Source organism: Danio rerio, chromosome 12 (assembly GCF_049306965.1).
Source record: "Danio rerio strain Tuebingen ecotype United States chromosome 12, GRCz12tu, whole genome shotgun sequence".
NCBI classification, from domain to species: Eukaryota; Metazoa; Chordata; class Actinopteri; order Cypriniformes; family Danionidae; genus Danio; species Danio rerio.
This window is the reverse complement of record NC_133187.1, coordinates 20620001-20638807: the sequence shown is the minus strand read 5'-3', so window position 1 is coordinate 20638807 and position 18807 is coordinate 20620001. Positions and strand designations below refer to the sequence as shown.

General features: G+C 36.3%; 2 protein-coding genes across 13 annotated transcripts in view; one reads left to right on the top strand and one right to left on the bottom strand.

Moving 5' to 3' along the window:
* chadlb (chondroadherin-like b) overlaps positions 1-1927 on the top strand; it is a 19736-nt gene extending 17809 nt beyond the window's left edge. The window contains exon 7 of one of the 2 annotated variants that reach the window (XM_073917299.1): positions 642-1927. In XM_073917299.1, the coding sequence (XP_073773400.1) occupies positions 642-927 (286 nt within the window). In that variant the 3' untranslated portion in view covers positions 928-1927. 2 annotated transcript variants of the gene reach the window in all.
* Positions 1925-18807, bottom strand: part of l3mbtl2 (L3MBTL histone methyl-lysine binding protein 2) — a 22719-nt gene continuing 5836 nt past the window's right edge. For 2 of the 11 annotated variants that reach the window (XM_073917853.1, XM_073917852.1), the window contains exons 3-18: positions 14521-14717; positions 14296-14429; positions 11207-11318; positions 11036-11115; positions 10800-10917; positions 9198-9332; positions 9021-9103; positions 8694-8943; positions 7165-7241; positions 6160-6264; positions 5926-6073; positions 5754-5836; positions 3190-3424; positions 3042-3107; positions 2775-2918; positions 1925-2694 (exon numbers count right to left, since the gene is read on the bottom strand). In XM_073917853.1, the coding sequence (XP_073773954.1) occupies positions 2543-2694; positions 2775-2918; positions 3042-3107; positions 3190-3424; positions 5754-5836; positions 5926-6073; positions 6160-6264; positions 7165-7241; positions 8694-8943; positions 9021-9103; positions 9198-9332; positions 10800-10917; positions 11036-11115; positions 11207-11318; positions 14296-14429; positions 14521-14635 (2037 nt within the window). In that variant the 5' untranslated portion in view covers positions 14636-14717 and the 3' untranslated portion in view covers positions 1925-2542. 11 annotated transcript variants of the gene reach the window in all.

The window sequence follows — 18807 nt, the reverse complement described above, 5'->3', positions numbered from 1 at the left end:
GCAGAAGAAGAGCAAACTCCCGGCGCATAAGACCTCCAACTTAGGTTACAACTCGATCTTCCCCAAAAGTAAGACAATATTAGATCAGGAAAACACTGCCTGGTCTGTTGTCATATTTTCTGCTTCAATATTCTGATGGTAGGTTCAGAATTTGCCAGAAACAGTCCATCCAGTTTTCTATTTATAGTTTAGGCTTCTAGTGGTGTAATGATGTGACAGATATTTTCTTGTCAGTTCTATATGACCATCTTGTGATGGTTACTTCCTCCAGAATAACAGCCTATATCACAAGTCAGTTCTAATCCTCTCAAACCTGTTTCATAAACATGATAATGAGGTCATTAAATTCAGATGGCTTCCACAGCCAACTGACCTCAAAAGCATATCTTTGGGATGTGTGCTGGGATAAGATATTTACATCATCATGCTGACAAATATGTTATTATGTCTGTATGGACCAAAATACCAAATGAATGTCTCCAACACCTTAATAAATTGATCAATTAAGGTGGTACTGAAAGCAAATAAAGCCTAACTAAGTAAAAAAGTGGCCAGTAAGTGTACACCACCATAGGAAAGCAGTCGGGTTTTCCTCTTTTTAACATGGCTTTTGACCCTTGTCTATTTTCTTCTGCCTCTAGGTGGATTGAGCAGGTGAATTTGAAGGTCAGAGCAACCTGTGGTCACCCACCAGAACTCAGAGGTCAAAGAGTCAAAGATGTCCATGTTTTTAAGAGTTGCCCAGGGGGAATGTCTCCTTCTGCCCAGCACCCCAAACCGACAAGAGCCCCAAAGCCTGAATCCGCTCGCGTCAGTCCTCCAAAAATCATTAAGAGAGTAGACAGAAAAGCCACCGGAAAATCACGCAAAGGTGCAAAACCTCATACAGTGCAGAAAACCGCCATGAAGAAAAGGAAGTCTGCGTGAATCTGCAGTAATTGGTCAGTTAGCCATTCATATATACACTACCTGACAAAAGTTTTAGGAACAATTAACTTGACATGTAGATGATCATTTAGTATTAGAAGTGGCTTACGTGAAAGACCTCAAGATTATGCTCATTTTACTAATATATATATATATATATATATATATATATATATATATATATATATATATATATATATATATATATATATAATTTTACCCCAGACATGCTCAATAAGATTCATATCTGGTGACTAAGCTGGCCAATCCTGGAGCATCTTGACCTTTTTTTTTTCCTTTCTGGAACTTTTGATGTGGAGGCTATAATATGAAGAGCGCTATACTGCTGATGACTTTGCCTTCTTCTGTGGGTTTGTAATGTAATAAGCAGCAAAATTGTCTAGAAACCGTAGGCTGTTAATGTTGTCATCCACTCTGCAGATCTCTCACACGGCCCCAATCTGAAAGTAATCCCAACCCATAATTTTTCCTTCACTAAACTTGACTGATTTCTGTGAAAATCTTGGGTCCATGCGAGTTCCAATAGGTCTTCTGCAGTATGTGATGATTGGGATGCAGTTTAGGAGACGATTCATCTTGAAAATCCAACTTCTGCCACTTTTCCAAATGATCAACTAGAAGTCAAGTTATCAGTTGTTGCTCTAACAACTGGTATCGATGATGAGACTTCTGTCAGGTAGTGTAGACAACCCCAACTCATATTATAGAGTTTACCACAGTGAGGGTTCTAGTTCTGTTTACAGTGTTGAAAAACATTTTACAAGTTTTGTATCATAGAATTACTAGAAATATCCAATGAAAGAAAGTCATACAGGTTTGACATGATCTACTGTACATGAGCCAGCTAAGAATTTAAAGGTTTATTATACTGTATACAAAAACTCCCAATTTAAATTAGTAACCACCATACAATATGACTGTGTTAAGGCTCTACTTTATAAGCTCCTTTTCGACTGTAAAAATAAAAGTCAGAAAGTGCTTTGACAGACTTTTTAATACAAAACTGAGCAATATGGAGAAAGGAAGAAAAAAAAACTAATCACGCTGTACAAAATAAATAAACAACATGATAATAACTAGATTTTCTTTTGCACCAAAGTTTGGCTAGTTACATATTACCAGTGTTGTATAAAAACTTTAGTTAAAAGGTTAGTTCACCTGAAAATGAACATACAGAAATTCTGTCAAGAAATTCTGTTCACCCTCGTCACTTTAAACTCACAAGCATTTCTCACAAATGAACATATCGTAATGAAATCTGACAGATTTTGATCCCTCTGTTGAAAGTAAGTTCACCCAAACCGTTGATGCATCATCGAGACATTGAATAAGGTTCATTCCAAATCATCGCAGAAGGCATCATTGCTTTTATTTACACACAAACATTGATTCCGATATCTTTGTATTCAAAAGATGAACTCAATAGGTTAAAAAGGACACAAGGCTGAGTAAATGGGGTAAACTAACAGCTTATTACGGTATCTAGGAGTGTTTAATGTTAATATTAGTTAAACGGATAATCTGCTTCATAATATCACCTTCGATATTAGTAGATAGTGATTTGTTTAAAACATTTATACGATCAGGTGCTGATTTAAACGTCATCATCCTCATCTTCCTCCTCATCCTCATCATCATCCTTCTCCCGTTTGAATGTTGTCAAGGCTCCCTGGTGGCTTTCTTTGGATTGTGCGCTGGATAATATGGGGGTTTCCAATTCCTCCACCTTTACTCTTACTGCAATAACTGTAGTGTAGAGTCAAGAAAAACGCGTCAGAAAACTGAGAAATAAAGGGGGCAATGGAATTGAATGAACTGCTACATACCTTCTTCCTCGGGTTCAGTCTTTATTTGTAAAGTGGAGGGTTTATCAGACGTGTTTGCTGCCTCTTGTGATTGAATCATCTCTGTATTCTCATTGGTCTGTGTTTTCAAGTTTATTTTAGCATTTTTCCTTAGAAATCTTCTCTCTGATGAAAAAAACAACAACTATAAGCACTATAACTTATTAGTAATTTCATTAATGTAATAATCAGTTACAGCCGCTTCAAAACAAATATTATCAAACAAACATCAAGAAAAATGAAACTTACTCCTTTTCCCCTTAAAAGGTTTTGCTTTTTTGCTTGCATGGGAGTGTTCCTGACCTTGAGGTGGTTCTACAAAGAGCAGAATGCATTATGAACAACCAAATTTTGGAGTGCATATACGAAAAAAAAAAAAAAAAGGCATTGTATCTACCCGGGCCAATGGGTGGCTGCAGCTGGTAACCAGTGATTTCACACCAGCCCACAGGATAAATTTCAGGGGACTGACAGTCTACCCACTGATCAAACTCAGGCTCCCAGCCATCGAAATGTAGGAGGAGAAGCCGACCCACACAGCGCCTGACAGTGGCCACACACACCAGCCTGGGCTCCATGAGGTCCACTGCCTCCAGCTTCATACCTGAGGTAAAGCCGTGGCCTACATCATCCTGAGAAAAACAAAATAGATCTGACAAGATGAGCTTAAATGCATTAAAAAAAACAGGCTTGATTTCTACCAGAGTTAACATGCATTTTAAGTAACTTGGTCATCTGAGACATTAGCATGTTAACCTGGTATTAAAGATGCCATAGAATGGATATATACAATACATTATTCTGAATAGTAGGTAAGTAGCTTGTGCTTTTACAGATCCTTTATCCTCCCAGGAATTTATAGTGTGTAGAAATCTTGATGGCTCTGTGGGTTTTATCTTTCCAAACTGATTTTTATTTTGTATTTTATATTAGATTCGGGTTAGGTGATTGGCTGGGCCATTCTACAGCTTGGTTTTCTTTCTTTGAAACCAATTGAGTTTCCTTAGCTGTGTTTTTGGAACATTGTCTAGCTGAAATGTCCACCCATGTTTCATCTTCATCATCCTGATAATATAGATAATGAACTAAAGCATTTATTGTTAATTTACTGTGAGAAAGGGCAGATTGTTGCTAAAGAACAACTGAGAGATTTCAGCTGCTGTCTGGGCTTTCACTGTCTTTTTACACCTGTTATTTTATTACAAATATCTAATTAGTTTACAAATTAATACTTTTCTTTTATATACACATTTTCTGTTTATGTTTATGATTTATTGAACATTTTTCCATTTTACAAACATATCAAACTACACTTACAGAAATAATAATAGAAAAAAAATAACTTTATATATATACACACACACACACACACACACACACACACACACACACACACACACACACAAATAATAAAAAATTAAAGTAAATAAATAAATAAAGATAATAATTAAATAAAACCAAATTATACAAATAATACAAGGCAGATGTCCACATTTACACAATAATCTCAATGTTACATTTCGAGAAATGAAAGATTACAAACCGATGTATTATTATTGTCAAGAGCTGGGGTAATCAATCTAGATCCAGCTGGAGAGTTTTAACATAAGAAGAAAGGGCATCCCAAATTTTGACAAATGTTCTGTTAGGTCTTTGAAGGGAGTATCTAATCTCCAGTTTTACAAAATACAAAACATCTTTCAGCCACTGTACATGCGAGGGTGGCTGAGGGATCTTCCAGTTTAACAAAATTACACGCCTAGCAAGCAAAGTAAGAAAGGCCACAAAGTTTTAAACGTAAGTGGGTAATGCATAATTATCAGGCGTCATGCCAAACAGGCCAGTAATGGGTAATGGTGCTATATGTATAGATGTAATGGCTGAAAGAGACTGAAATACTGAGCCCCAAAATGAGGAAAGGGCTGGGCATGTCCAAAACATATGGGTTAAAGTACCTAAACCCGAATGACACCTTTCACACTCTGGATCCATAGTTGGGTCGATACGTGCGAGCCTACATTTCGAACAGTGTACTCTGTGAACCACTTTACACTGAATGAGGCAGTGACGTGCGCATACAGATGAGGAATGAACCCGGTCCAGAGCTGCCTCCTATGTATCTTGGTCTATTACAATATTAAGGTCCGCAGACCAACTGGTGCGGAGACTGTCACCTGGAAAAGACTGTAAATTGGAGAAGTATGTTTCCTGAGAAAAATGGTGACATGTTGAAAACTCATATGCTTGTTGCCTCATTACAAACATTTGTGGCAAATTTCACAATTTACACGTTAAACTTGAAAAAAAGAAAACACTGTTTACATATTAATAGACCTAATGCCTTTTTAGGGTGGCACTGATTAAATTTACAATCTGTATATCCCTCATTTTGGATTTAAAAATCTCATTTACTCCTTCTGCTTCTTTAGTTTTAGTCTCACATACATAGTAAGTTTATGTACATGTTTAAAATGATGTACAAGTTTCAAACTTCAAAATGAGGGGGAAAAAACGATCATTGTTGTAATCTCACAATAAAACATTGTGCCTAATCAAACACAGCCTGGGGAGACCATATTATTGATCCTGTGTGGATAGCAGAGTTGGTGTTTTGTTCATATTTGCCTGTATTCACACTGAAGATTTACATGAGAATGAGGAAACAATAGCATTTGAGGCTCAGGGTGTGGCCATTTCCATGTACTGAACATTTAACATTCAGCTATGTCTAGGTATATCCAGATTTTTATTGTATGGCACCTTTAACATACATTCTGATTATTTATTGAGTACAGAATTTAAAAAATTACCTTTCGCTCTTATTTTATCAAATCTATATCTATTTTTTATATCTTAAAGTCATCCATGTTTAATCAGATTGTCAAAAATGCATCTTAATATCAGTTATGCAAAAGGACCACATATGCCTCAACTACATCACAGATATCAAAAAACATTTACCGTGTTGAAAAGTCTTTGGGGAGCAGCTACAGCTCCAGTTTCTTCTAAATACACTGGCCATGTGAAAGTGGCTTGATCATAACCTAATAAAAAGGAGGCAATGTTTATGAACATGAAATAGCAAATGTTTTAAATATTGAATACAAAATGTTGAATAAGTTGAGGACATTACCAGGAGGTACAGTAAGAGGTATGTCGTTGTTCTCGCAATATCCGACAGGTAAAATGGCATGCGAGCTGGCATGATAGCAAAACCAGTCAGAACCATCACCAATCTCGACACCATCAATGCCTACCATGATGTATCCATCCAGCAACACCTGAGTGGTTGGTCAGGTCAGTGTAATGCTTCATCAAGATAATGTGTATTTCAATATTACAGTCATAAATATTGGTGGAGTTGTACCTTACGAACTGATGCAACACAGATGTTTCCAAGGTTCAGAGGATCAATTGCTTCAATTTTCATGCCTTCCTTAAAAAATGTGGCTCCCATGTAAACGGTCCTCAACTGTTTGTGTTGAAAAAAAAAAAGGAATGATACATAGTAAAGATTATATGACACAAGATTTTGAAACATTAACAAAACAACCATATTCTGGTTAGATAGTTCAGTTACGTTACATGCTTTTAGCCAAATAGTCTGTTCCTTTGCATGACAACTGTGTTTGTGGGACTGAAAACTCTTAATCTAAAAATGAATTGCAAAGTGGAAGTATTTTTAAAAAATGCCATGATTGTGATGTCTGTGTAAACACCATAACATGAGTGTCTATGAAAATGACGACATCATTTGTGTGCATGGTACATGCTCAGGGGAGTAGATTAAAGACAAATGTGAACAAACATAAAATAACAGAGAATGTGGTCGTGTTGTTCTTGCTAAAGTGTTGATTTACTTCACATTACAACCAAAAACTGAGACGTATCATACACAAATGGTAAATTCTACATGCACTCTAGTGCTAAGCTGCTGATGGCAGATCATCACTTCCTTGTTCTGTTTATTAACTAAGTGAAAGCTCCAAATACATAAATAACATGGTGTTTCTGGCAGTTTTCATAAACGTGTTTAAATGCAGATTTCATGTCATGTAAATGTAAAACATTTTTAAAAGACAAAAGAAAAACTTTTTAATTTTGACAGCATTGTTGTGTAAATGTAACCTCAGATGTTTTTTTTTCCAACCCTGTATGGGATTCTTTATCTTGTTAAACACAAAACAGGAGATTTTAAAGAATGCTAGTGAACAGACATTTTAAAACAGCCATTGACTTCTTCTATATTACACTATGGAAACAAACGGTTAATGTAACATCTCTTTTTCATTGTTAACAAATGGAGGGTCAATAAATGATAACAAAAATACATTTTTAATGAACCATTTCTTTAAAAGGTGTATCCACAGACCTTCTTGAACTGATCTGGAACACTGTTTTGATGAACTCTTCGAAATGCTGGATGGCTTCCCATGTTGACATTTGTATCTGCAACAAAAAAGCAGTTATGATATTAGCTATAATTAACATGAACTAAAAATAAGTGAAAAATATCAAGGAAAAACTGTAACTTTGACTAGGATATCAATGAATGTTAAAAAATAACTAAACAAATAATAAATAAATCTAACCTTTGTGTGTTGTTTTTCCTACAAAGCCATGAATATGACATGGTGGCTATGAATTAAGAATATGTCCCAATACTACTACATTTTTGGCCACAAATCCCCAACTATAATAGCATTAGTATTAACAGTTAAATCTTGCATTAGGTAACTGTATTTCTTAAACAATACACAGAATTTAATCCATGTTAGTTTCAACATTTACTTACATGTTTTTAAAATGCGAAGGTAATGGACTGCATTATAACGTTATTGCTCAGTTATAGCTCATATGCTTTATCTACGGCTAACAATTCAAACCAAAGTGAAGCGTTACCAAGATACCAAAATACAACAGTGACATGCAGCCCTTCATATCTTTCAAAGACTTTCTCCATGTGTTATGAGGGTAAATATAAGACTTGAAGAACTTTCTAAGACTGAATAAAGAAACTGTCTATGAAGTATAAAGAGAATAATTTATATCAGAATGTCAAAGTAAAAAAACATTGCATTCAATTCTTCTAATTCAACAGCTTGAGTTTGGAAATAACTAACTAATCAGACCAATTGTAGATCTATATACCATACCTCTATGGCAGTGCTGTCAACAGTTGCTACAAAATATTCTTCATGTGCTTCCTAGATATTATTAAACATTAGATGTTATTACTTTTTTAGTATTTAAAAAAGTTCACATATATAATATATTTATTGCCATAAATAGTTGATACTTGGCCACACAATTGTTTTATCAGTTCAAAAGTTTTACAGTTAGGAAGTCACCTAAACTATTTTGAAATAAACAGGTTTGATCTTGCAAAACTGCCTTATAGTGATATTAAATAAGTACAATAAAAAAAATCCAACACATCTGATTTTCATCACTCTGTTTCTTCAAAACTGAATTCAATAGTTATCCTCTTGCATATTGGTTTAGGTTCCCTGACATAGAACCACACAATATTCTTGTATTATATACAAAGTGCATCCAACAGACATTAGAAATGGGAAAATCTATAATTAGAAGCTAAAAATCTATTCTCTAAATACTATTGTGAAGGAGGTCCTGGAGCAGTAATGCAGCTCATTCTCAAAAATGGCGAACATTGAATATATTAATGATGTGCTTCACTTTAAAATGAACAAACAATTCCTCACAGGTAAAACAATAATTAATGCTATTATATGTATTAAGACTTGCTGCTCTGACTTAAGACCTTTTTAAGGCCTTTATTCGTGTAAATGTGATACCAGACTTTTTTTAAACTTTAAGATAAAAATGTTAAATATTCTTATTTATGACTAAACCCATAAATGCCTAATTTCCTCTCACCTGTTTCTTTGATGGAGTGGTCCACCGTCTCAGACCAGCCTACATGGTGCACGAGAGGACTCTGCATGTGACACCAGAAATCTGAAAGCACCTCCCCAGACGGTCCCAGACCGGCATCTTCATACAGCAGCCTGAGTCGACCTCCAATCACAGTGTCTACCACTGCTAGACGGGTACGGCTGACCTGCGAGCGATCCACCACCTCCACCCGAACACCCTGCCTGAAAGGACACCTCAAGCTGTCTGCCATCTAAAACGCACAGGAGCACAGTTAATATAAGAAAAACGAATGCCATTAATATATCCTCATTTGCCTTTGCTCTTAACCTTGACATGAAAGTCAACAGGAATTGTGTGTGCTCCAACTAGTCTCTCCATCAAGTAGGATTTCCAGTCTTGCTGGTGGACTTCTTTAGGGGAGAAACAAACAAAAAGAGTCAAGATTTTGCATTTTTAAAGCAGATATTCAGCTGAACATCTTTGTGACATAGAAATAAACGAAACCTTGAGGGGGGACCAGAGGCTTGTTATTTACTGCACACCAGCCAATAGGATGAACATCAGCTGTGCCTAAATTGCACCACAGGTCATGGCGGTCATCATCCTCAAAACCTTCATAGCGTAAAAGAGCTTTATAGCCTGAGAGAAACACATCACGTAACACAATTAAACAAATCAAGTCTGTTTATTAAGCAAATTATCTAAATATCAAACAAAACTATTATTCCATTGTGTTAAATCAAATCAAATTTAGATCATACAGCATCTTGATGGGGTAAATAGTATCGTATTTGCTTCATATGCATATCTGATGAATCGCATCATTGGCTCTCACATGGCTAAAAAAATACCCTACTAGTTAAACATTTTAGGTCACTGCTTTTCACATCGATAGGACATCATAGGATCAAAGTATTTCTTACTCAAAAAATTGTTGTTCCTTTCTAACGTTCTTAAAATTGAAAATTCATTTAAAATAAAGGATCTTGGTTTCCACAATAACAAAGTTTTTCTTGCACAGCTAAAATTATCAGCGCCCTTCTAGAATCACTCTCACTGTGAGTGCTTTTCCAACTGTCACAGCATTAAAAATACAGATGCTCAACGCTTTGTGTAAAATGCACGCTTGATGCCTTGCTTCAGACAACAGAAAAAAAAATACCATTCAGCTTAGGAAAATCCAATTCAGTGGACACACAGTTGTTTTAAAATAATAAAAATAAAAAATATCTTGAGCAGCAAATTCACATATTATAATGATTTTTGACTATGATTCTAATAAACAAATACAAATATTTATTTTGAACTGTTATACTATTTAATACAATTACCACTACATATTTTTAATCAAATAATTAAAATTTTGGACATAAGCTGGGGTTCTCAACCAGTGATCCTCCAGTTGGCCCGCAAAATAGCTTCAATTTGATGAAAATTTCCTATAATTGTTTACATTTCATCACTAGTGTGTTATATTAAAATGATTTTAAAAATTCCTCTTGTTTTTTCACTGATTGCTTTAGACTCTTAAATACAAACTTAAAGAAGCAGTAGGTGATCTGTCTAAATGCTTTCCGTTAGCTAAATATCTTTGAAACTCTGTCCCTCCCCTGCTGTCCATAGCCACGCTTTCTGAAATCATGAATGTCCAACTCCCAACCGCTGCATGCCAAATAAGCTAGGCCTGAATCTCTCAGCTGAATAAAGCAACGCGTGTTTTGCACCTAAAAACCCTGTATCACACAAACCCATTACTGATTCACAAATTATGCATGCTCTTTGAATTTCTGCATAAACATTTATTTATTTATTTATCAATTTATCTAATATTAATTAGAAATCATCTTTTAATAACAAGCAGTAGAGGAATAGGAAAACAAATGCTTTTGTGAAAGCTTTTAAAAACCCATTTCTTTGCATTTGATGAGCATGAAAGACTTTCTAAATCAATAAATAAAATATCAAATCCTTTTAAATACTACAGTGTAAAAACTCTTTTTTAATTTTTGTCTTGCTGTATTAAGCAGTGCTGAAAAAAACACTGCATTAGAATTTATTACAGAAACAGAGAGTATATTCAGCAGTGATGCAGGAAAGTTGATATACCTGCAAGCTGTACAACAGTGGCAATCCAGTACACCTTACTGGGTAAGGCTGTGTGAGTGTTCAGGACCTCCACTTTCAACCCCACATAGACGTCTTCCCACTGAGCGCAGAGTGGTACCTGTTAGACCATTATAAAGCAACAGTCAGTAATGTAAATATGTACACATATCGTTTCTAAACCAATATTTTCCCAGTACAGTTTCACAAAGAGAAGCAGAAGCACAGAAATCACTTACGTGTCTGAAGCAAGAAACGGGGGCAGCAAGGAGACCGCTCTTCTCAAGGTAACTTCCCCAATCGAATCCAGCTAGAGTAGCTTGAAGACAATTTAAGCATTCATTCAGTGAAAAGAACATTGGTGAAGCTCACTACACTGAAAATTGAGAGAAATCGGTGTATCTTCTCACCATCTTGTACAAATGGTCTGCTTTCCTGATGCTGCTCAATGACCTTTGGCCTCAGAACTTCAGTCTGTGTTTTCGGACACAGTTTGTGTGATGACTTCTTTGATGGCCTTCCCTGAGTACAAAGGCCCAAAAGAATTAAATACGTTTTGAAAATGTCAGTTTGAACAAACAAAGAAACCTAAATATGTGCAGTGGTGGACATCAAGTACAACCTTTTAAGCAACTTCTATTGGAGCCTTTTCATTTTAGGAAACATTTACTTTTCCCTTGTTTGTTTGTGATTAACGACATACCAGGTTCTATGACTATTTTATAACGCAAAAATGTATACAGCATTTTTCACATTTATTTTTTGCGAAAAACTGTATCAACTATATTTGGTTGTTTTAACTGTTCAAATTCTCTTCAAAAAAATTCCTCCTTACAGAATTACAGCCGACACAATTTAACAGAACATGCATTATAGATTAAAGGGCACCTATGATGAAAATCATCTTTTGTAAGCTGTTGGGACAAAACGGTGTAGGTATAGTGTGTCCACAATCATATTGGAGTGAAAAAACACAAGTCGTCTCTTTTTTTAACATTTCCTGATGTTAATCCGAATTCCTTTTATTTTGAAGCTGACTGCAACGTGATGTAGGAGTTTCCCCACTCACCGAATTGATTAACAGCCGCGTATTAACATGTCTGCATAGTAATGCATATAATCATATCTATAAGACTGGATGTGTGCAAAGCAACTGGTATTAAAAGATCTGTTGAGTTCGCTGTAATCATCAATCATCATCAAATGTGATCAAGAATAAGTTTTACAAGTTTAAAACGTTTTTAAAACAGTGCATGTGTATAATAAATTCAGTAAAATCGCTACCTAATTCATCACCACAGCCGCATGTCAGTACAATAATGAAAGAAGACGCTTAAATCCCGGTTTGCGGAGGTTAAATCAGGTTTATTTTGTACATTAACACAATGGAGGTCCACACAGCAGTGGAGATTAACGTGTATCCTGTCACATTTGTGTGCAAAAAAAAAGCATGTGCGCTGTGTGTGAATAACTTTTGTAATGACATTGTGTGTGACAATCAAAAGGCTAGAATTAACTCTGCAACAAATTAGAGCTGCACGATTCTGGCTAAAATGAGAATCGCGTTATTTTTTTTGCCTAAAATAAAGATCACGATTCTCTCACAATTCTGTAGATATAGAATTATTATTTTTTCTCAAACATATGGTAAAACAACAATAATAATATTATGTGTAGGTCTACTGGCTTCTATAAATAATTCTATTCTACTTATAATAATTCTGATATTTAATTATTATGTTGCAAGCATATATGCTTGCAATCTGTCGTTTATAGCATTAAAAGACTATTTTATTCACTGGTAAAATCATTTGTCATTATCAGACTATTTTCAACAATATATAGGCTAGAGTAGTTACACTGACACTGTAAACATTTATTTTCATGCACAACTATGAAAAAAAAACATATCAAATGTTTGTCATAATCATAACTCTAAACTGCGATATGATCATTTAAATGATGTGCACACTTTCAGTTTCATTTTGACTGCTAAGTGCTGTTCATACTTCACACGCGGCTCCCAAATGATCACTCTGTATTATCTGTTATTCGCAGCCTGCGCAGGTTCTGTTCACTAAAGTAGACACACGCGCGTCTATCAAGTAGCACGCGCACCCGCCCTCTCGGTCAGCAGCTCACGTCACGTGTGATTTCACCGCCGCAAATACATCATTATATGAAGACAGAAATGACATTTTGGGGGTGAATTATACCTTATAAACACAGTATGTGACTCTTTTTCAACATCATTTGGAGGGATCCATGTCGCTGAGCAACGTATGTGAAGCAATGAAAAGACTCGTGCAGGCGCCTTTTCCTCTCTCCTGAACTTGAAAATATGATTGGAGAAATTGTAGAAATGCAAAATTAAGATCGTCCAAGGGGTCGAATCGAGATTGCGATTTTTTTACGATTAATTGTGCAGCTCTACAACAAATACATCAAAATAATCATTGGGAAATTTATTACTGTCTGTTTTCACAAACAATACATGAGATCTGCTTCCTTCATGTCTGTCAATGTGCAGTTTATTTGACACTGCCGAGGCGATTGAAACACACTCTGACAGGCACATAGGAACGGTGGGCAGGGAGAACTAGCCTTAAAGGCATAAGCCACAAAAACAGCTACATTGTGTTTAAAGCAGAAGATTCCAACATTCTGGAAGGTATAATGAATAATCTGATGGGTGTTTGGAGCAGAAACTTCACAGACACATTATAGAGACTCGAGTCTCATCTTAAATCTTGAAAAGGTGTTAAATAGGTGCCCTTTAAGTGCTTTTACAAAGTAAATAGCAGGAGGATTTTCTTCTAGTGAAACTTTTGCTTTTCTACACTCCAAAACTGTTGTAATTATTTTACTTAACTAATGATCAATTTTGTCAGATAACCTGTTAAATCGATTCACAAATCGCAAATTTATTGCTATGTAAAAAAGCATTCGGCGATAAGTACTTTTAATATTTAAAGGGACAGTTCACCTAAAAATGTTATTTCACTTACTCGCAAATGGTTCCAAACCTCTATGGGTTTCTTCTTTCTTCTGTTGAACACAATAGTATATATTTTGAAGAAAGCTTAAAACCTGTAATTATTGACTTCCATACCAGGAAAAACAAATACAATGGATGTCAATGGTTACAGAGATCTAAAAATGCTTCAAAAATATTTATTGTTTATGTTTAACAGAAAAAGAAGCTAAAAAAGGTTTGAAACCAATTGAGGGTGAGTAAATGATGACAATTTTCATTTTTGGGTGAACCATCCCAGTCCTAAGTGCACTGACATATATAATATGTAGTTTTTTTTTGTCAGCCTACATTAAAAATCTAATCATTTTGTTCTCTGACTTAAATTTGTAATGCAGCACATTAAATTCTGACTAGAGGAATATTTTATAAGGGTTGCTGTACTGTGACTTAAGCTTCTGATTTCTGTAAAGCATTCGCCACTGCATACGTGTGAAGTAAACATATCATGCCAGATAATCCCACCTGGAGGCGTGCAAGAATTGAGGATTTTTTAGAGTTGGATGAATATGAACGTGAGCAGGAAGCACTGCAGAAGCGCTTGGTCCTTGAGAAGAAGGTGTCTATGCTGCCAACGGTTCCACACATTTCACATGCTACTGCAGAAACATCAAGATATAAGCTGTTTATATGCATTTATATATACACTTGTACCTGAAATAAACTAAAATAAAGGGTTCCTATGTTCACCTATTCCATCATCAACCCAGGAAGAAGGTTTTACAGGTCCATTATCTCCATCATCACTGAAATTGTGCTGGTTGTAGTTTTCTCCATCATTTTCAGTGACGTCCATAAATGTCATTTCCTGCTCATCCTTTAGAAAGAATGAAAAGTAAATACTATATTACTTAAAACATACTAAAACAACGATTGGTATAGGCAGACTACAAAAACCATAATACGCTGATTTGGTGTTCAGGAAACATTTAATATTATCACAAGTATTAATAAAATTATAATAATACAACAAAAAAAAAATGCTGCTTTGCTTCATTATGTGTTGGGTTTCACTGTGGGTGTTTTTTTACACTGGAAATACCTGTAATAGTACCTTACTGTACAAGTAGCCTAAATTCGCTCATTGGAAAAAACCTCACTCCTACATCACGTTGCAGTAATCCTCAAAATGGGAGTGATTTGGGTCCTATTTTAACATCAGGAATTTAAAAAAAAAGACTTATTGTGTTTCTATCACTCCAATATGACTGCGGAAACACTATACATACACACAGTTCTGTCCAACAGCTTAAAAAAGATGATTTAAAAGGTGCCCTTTTAATTAATTTAGGAATTCATTTTTATACTTATAGCATTCCTTTTAGTATATTATATTACATATTTGCATAAACATGATATTGCAGAATGGAGAATGCAAATTCTCTTAATAAATATTTTTTTCATCCTGCATTTTTTTTTCGTTTACACATGTACATTTACTAAAAATCTACACACTGAAAATGACTGACAAAACTTTTATCATAAAAGCCTTTGTGCAAAAACTTTGAGAACTACTGCCATAGGTCTAAATGCTAATGTTAACTAATTTGGTTGTTGGCAAATGTTTAAACAAAAAATACCTACAGTGCAGTTTGTTTACATGTTTAACGTTATGTAAAGCCGCACCACTGACGTCACGGCTGCCGAACCTGATGATAAACCAAGTGTGCCGCAAGCCTGCGTTTGAGTGAAGGTCTCGGCCGTTAGATCGCCCCCTGGGGGCTGGCTGCAGTACAAGTCATAAAGCCCGCCTCCTGCGTGTTAATTAAGGAGACTTGAGCCCAAATAAAAAAAATTATTACACTTGCAATAAAATGTCCCGAAAGATGGTTCTGGTCGATTAAGGCACTGGCTATTGTGCTGAAATAGGTGCAGATCTTAATTTTTGTAAACAGTTTGTTTTTAGCAGTAATTTAATGCTGGGCGTGTCATCGTGATTGACAGCTGTGATTGACAGTTTCTCAAAGCAGCATGTCTGAGCTTCGGCAGGAGACTGAAATGTTATTATTCGATTTCTGTATTATTTTACCATGACAAAATGAGTTCAGCAGTAAACTATAGTTTCTGACATACATGATCCTGGTGGAACACTGTTTATTCGCTAAGGTCAGGGCTTTTTTCGGGCTTTATTAGTTTGCTGATACACACCTAGCCACCCAGATGGCAAAATACACTCGGACCAGTTCGGCTAGATTCTCGCCTGCCGGAGACTTACCCCTCAGAGCTCAGACTGACTACCTCTGCTGGACTTTCTCCAGATGCCTGGACTCACTGCCTGATTCCAGCCCGAGTCAATTGAGCCAGATGCGGCGGCCGAGCGAGCCGGCGCTGCCGCATGCGAGCCGGAATCAGCCCGCGACGCCGCAAGTAGGTTATGCGCTGCGGCCTGAAGCTGGCGCGATTGAATATATAAAACCCTCATATTTGTTAACGTTATTACATCCATCTGTGTTGATATGACAGCAAACGCATGCTGAGAAGTTCGGGGGGCGTGGTTGATTTTACATAAAGCGTTTGGTTGGAAGCTCGACTCCGCTCATTTTCGCGGCTCCTCCTCTGGCTCCATCAGACAATCCTTCTGCGCATGTCAAGGCTCCAATTTCAGCAGTCTTTTGCGACAGTTTGTGTCCGTCAAGCAGGCATTTTGCCCTCAAGGCATTCAATGGGAAAAGGGGCTGTCGCGTCGTCCATATTTTTTACAGTCATTGTGATAAACGCGCTGCGTGCACCGAAGGAACCGCTCCAGCTTTAAGTCTCACTCTTCTCAGAGTTCGGCATCCCATAGCGAACGCCATCATATCGCTTGGTTCATAATCCTCTGGCGTGAAGTGAGCTCTACACACTACCGCATTTCTGGTAACAGATGAAGGATTGAAGTCCCGTCTACTCGTCTGGACAAAACGCACCCAAGCACAGAAGAGAGCACAGTCCTCCTTCTTGTTTGGAAACTTGTGGACTCTATGTCCTGTAAGGTTGCTGTTTGTGCAACCTCCACAAACACAATAATTTGCCATAATGATAAGTTGAAAGAAATACAAGGACTCATCGATCCTACAGAATACAAATCTATAACGACTCCCTCTCGTGATGTAAAATGGCACGATGTTTAAAAAAGGCGGGTTTTGGCGCTGTCCTCTTCTAACAACTTGAGAGGCTGATATGGAATTCTAGGACCCTGTTGTTCCTTATCCGTCCAGTAGAGGGCTGTCCTAAATATGCAGTCCTGCAATTGCAGCCTCTCCAGTAGTGCAGGAGCACACTTCTGCTGCTCCTTTTTCTCTCCTGTACACACAACTAGGCTAACTGAGCAGATGACACTAGGTTTACATAGCTGTAATGCAGCTTTACTATCCAAACTATTAAAACTATTATATTTTTTAAATATCTTTCAGGTATTCTACAACAGTTGTAAGTGCAACCACTACTCCTATAAATAACCTTAAAAGGCACCTATTTTACACCTTTTCAAGATTTAAGATGAGACTCGAGTCTCCAGAATGTGTCTGTGAAGTTTCTGCTCCAAACACCCATCAGATTATTCATTATACCTTTCAGAATGTTGGAATCTTCTGCGTTAAACACAATGTAGCTGTTTTTGTTTAGTTCCCCCTGCCCATTGTTCCTATGTGCCTGTCAGAGTGTGCCTGAATCTCTTTCTCGACTGCATCAGATAAACAGCACAGTGACAGACATGAAGGAAGCAGATCTTACGAAACGCTTGTGAGAAATAGTACAGTAATAACTTTCCCAATAATTATTATTTGATGCATTTGTTGAGGAGTTAATTCTAGCCTTTCGGTGAGTTACACACATTGTCATTACAAATTTCACAAACAAATGCTGTATGGATATCTGTTGGAAAATGTACAAAATAAACCTGATTTGGCAGATACCTGATTTTGGAAAAAACCGGGATTGAAGCGTCTTGTTTTTTAATTGTATTGACATGCGGCTGTGGTGATAAATACGGTAAAAATTGATGCAACTCATTACAAACATGCACCATTTTAAAAATGTTTTAAACTTGTAAAACTTCTTCTTGATCACATTTGATGATGATTGATGATGACAGCGAGCTCAACAGATCTTTTAATGCCAGTTGCTTTGCGCACATCCTGTCTTGTTGTTACTACGGAGACATGTTAATACGTGACTGTCAATCAAATTGGTGATCAGGGAAACCACACTTCTACAACACTTTGCCTCAAAATAGGAGGGATTTGGAACCTATTTTAACATCAGGAAATAAAAAAAACAGATTTATTGTTTTTAATCATGCCAATATGACTGTGGACACCCTACGCCTATAGTTCTATACACACAGTTCTGGCCACACAGCTTACAAAATATGATTTCATCATAGGAGCTCTAAGTTTCCATTTTCTTCCTGCTCGAATAATCTTTTCTAAGAATATTTCTCTTTTTCTTACTGATTTTACACTTTCACATACAAGCAGGTGCAGCTATTAGTATCTTATTGGCCCGAGACTTCCAAGCTCATTCATTTTCATTGATTATTAACCATAAAAAACAGCTCGTTATGCTGCTTGCTTATGCAAACTTGTATTTCCTTATTATATTAATTTCATGCATCGTCATAAACACAACTGTTTGCAAATAATGTAGTTCGGCTGCTCCGGGGAATTATTCCTAGTCACAATATATAATTTCAGCATCGATATCGCAATTGTGCATCTGCATCACCAGGATGTGCAATGCTGAGTTGGGATTATAGTTGACCAGAAGCCACAGTTCAGAACAGAGTGACTTTGTGAAGTCTCTCCAGAGATTAAATATAATGGCTCAAATGCTAATCATATGCATGTGGTTTTAGAACTTGTGACTATGTGTGAGCATTTCAAGAGAGATAAAGCATCAACAGTTTGTAGTTTAAAACTTAAATAAAGATGCATATTTTAATTGAATTATTTATACAATAATAACTGATTGTTTGATTTAAGTACTAAATACTGTTAG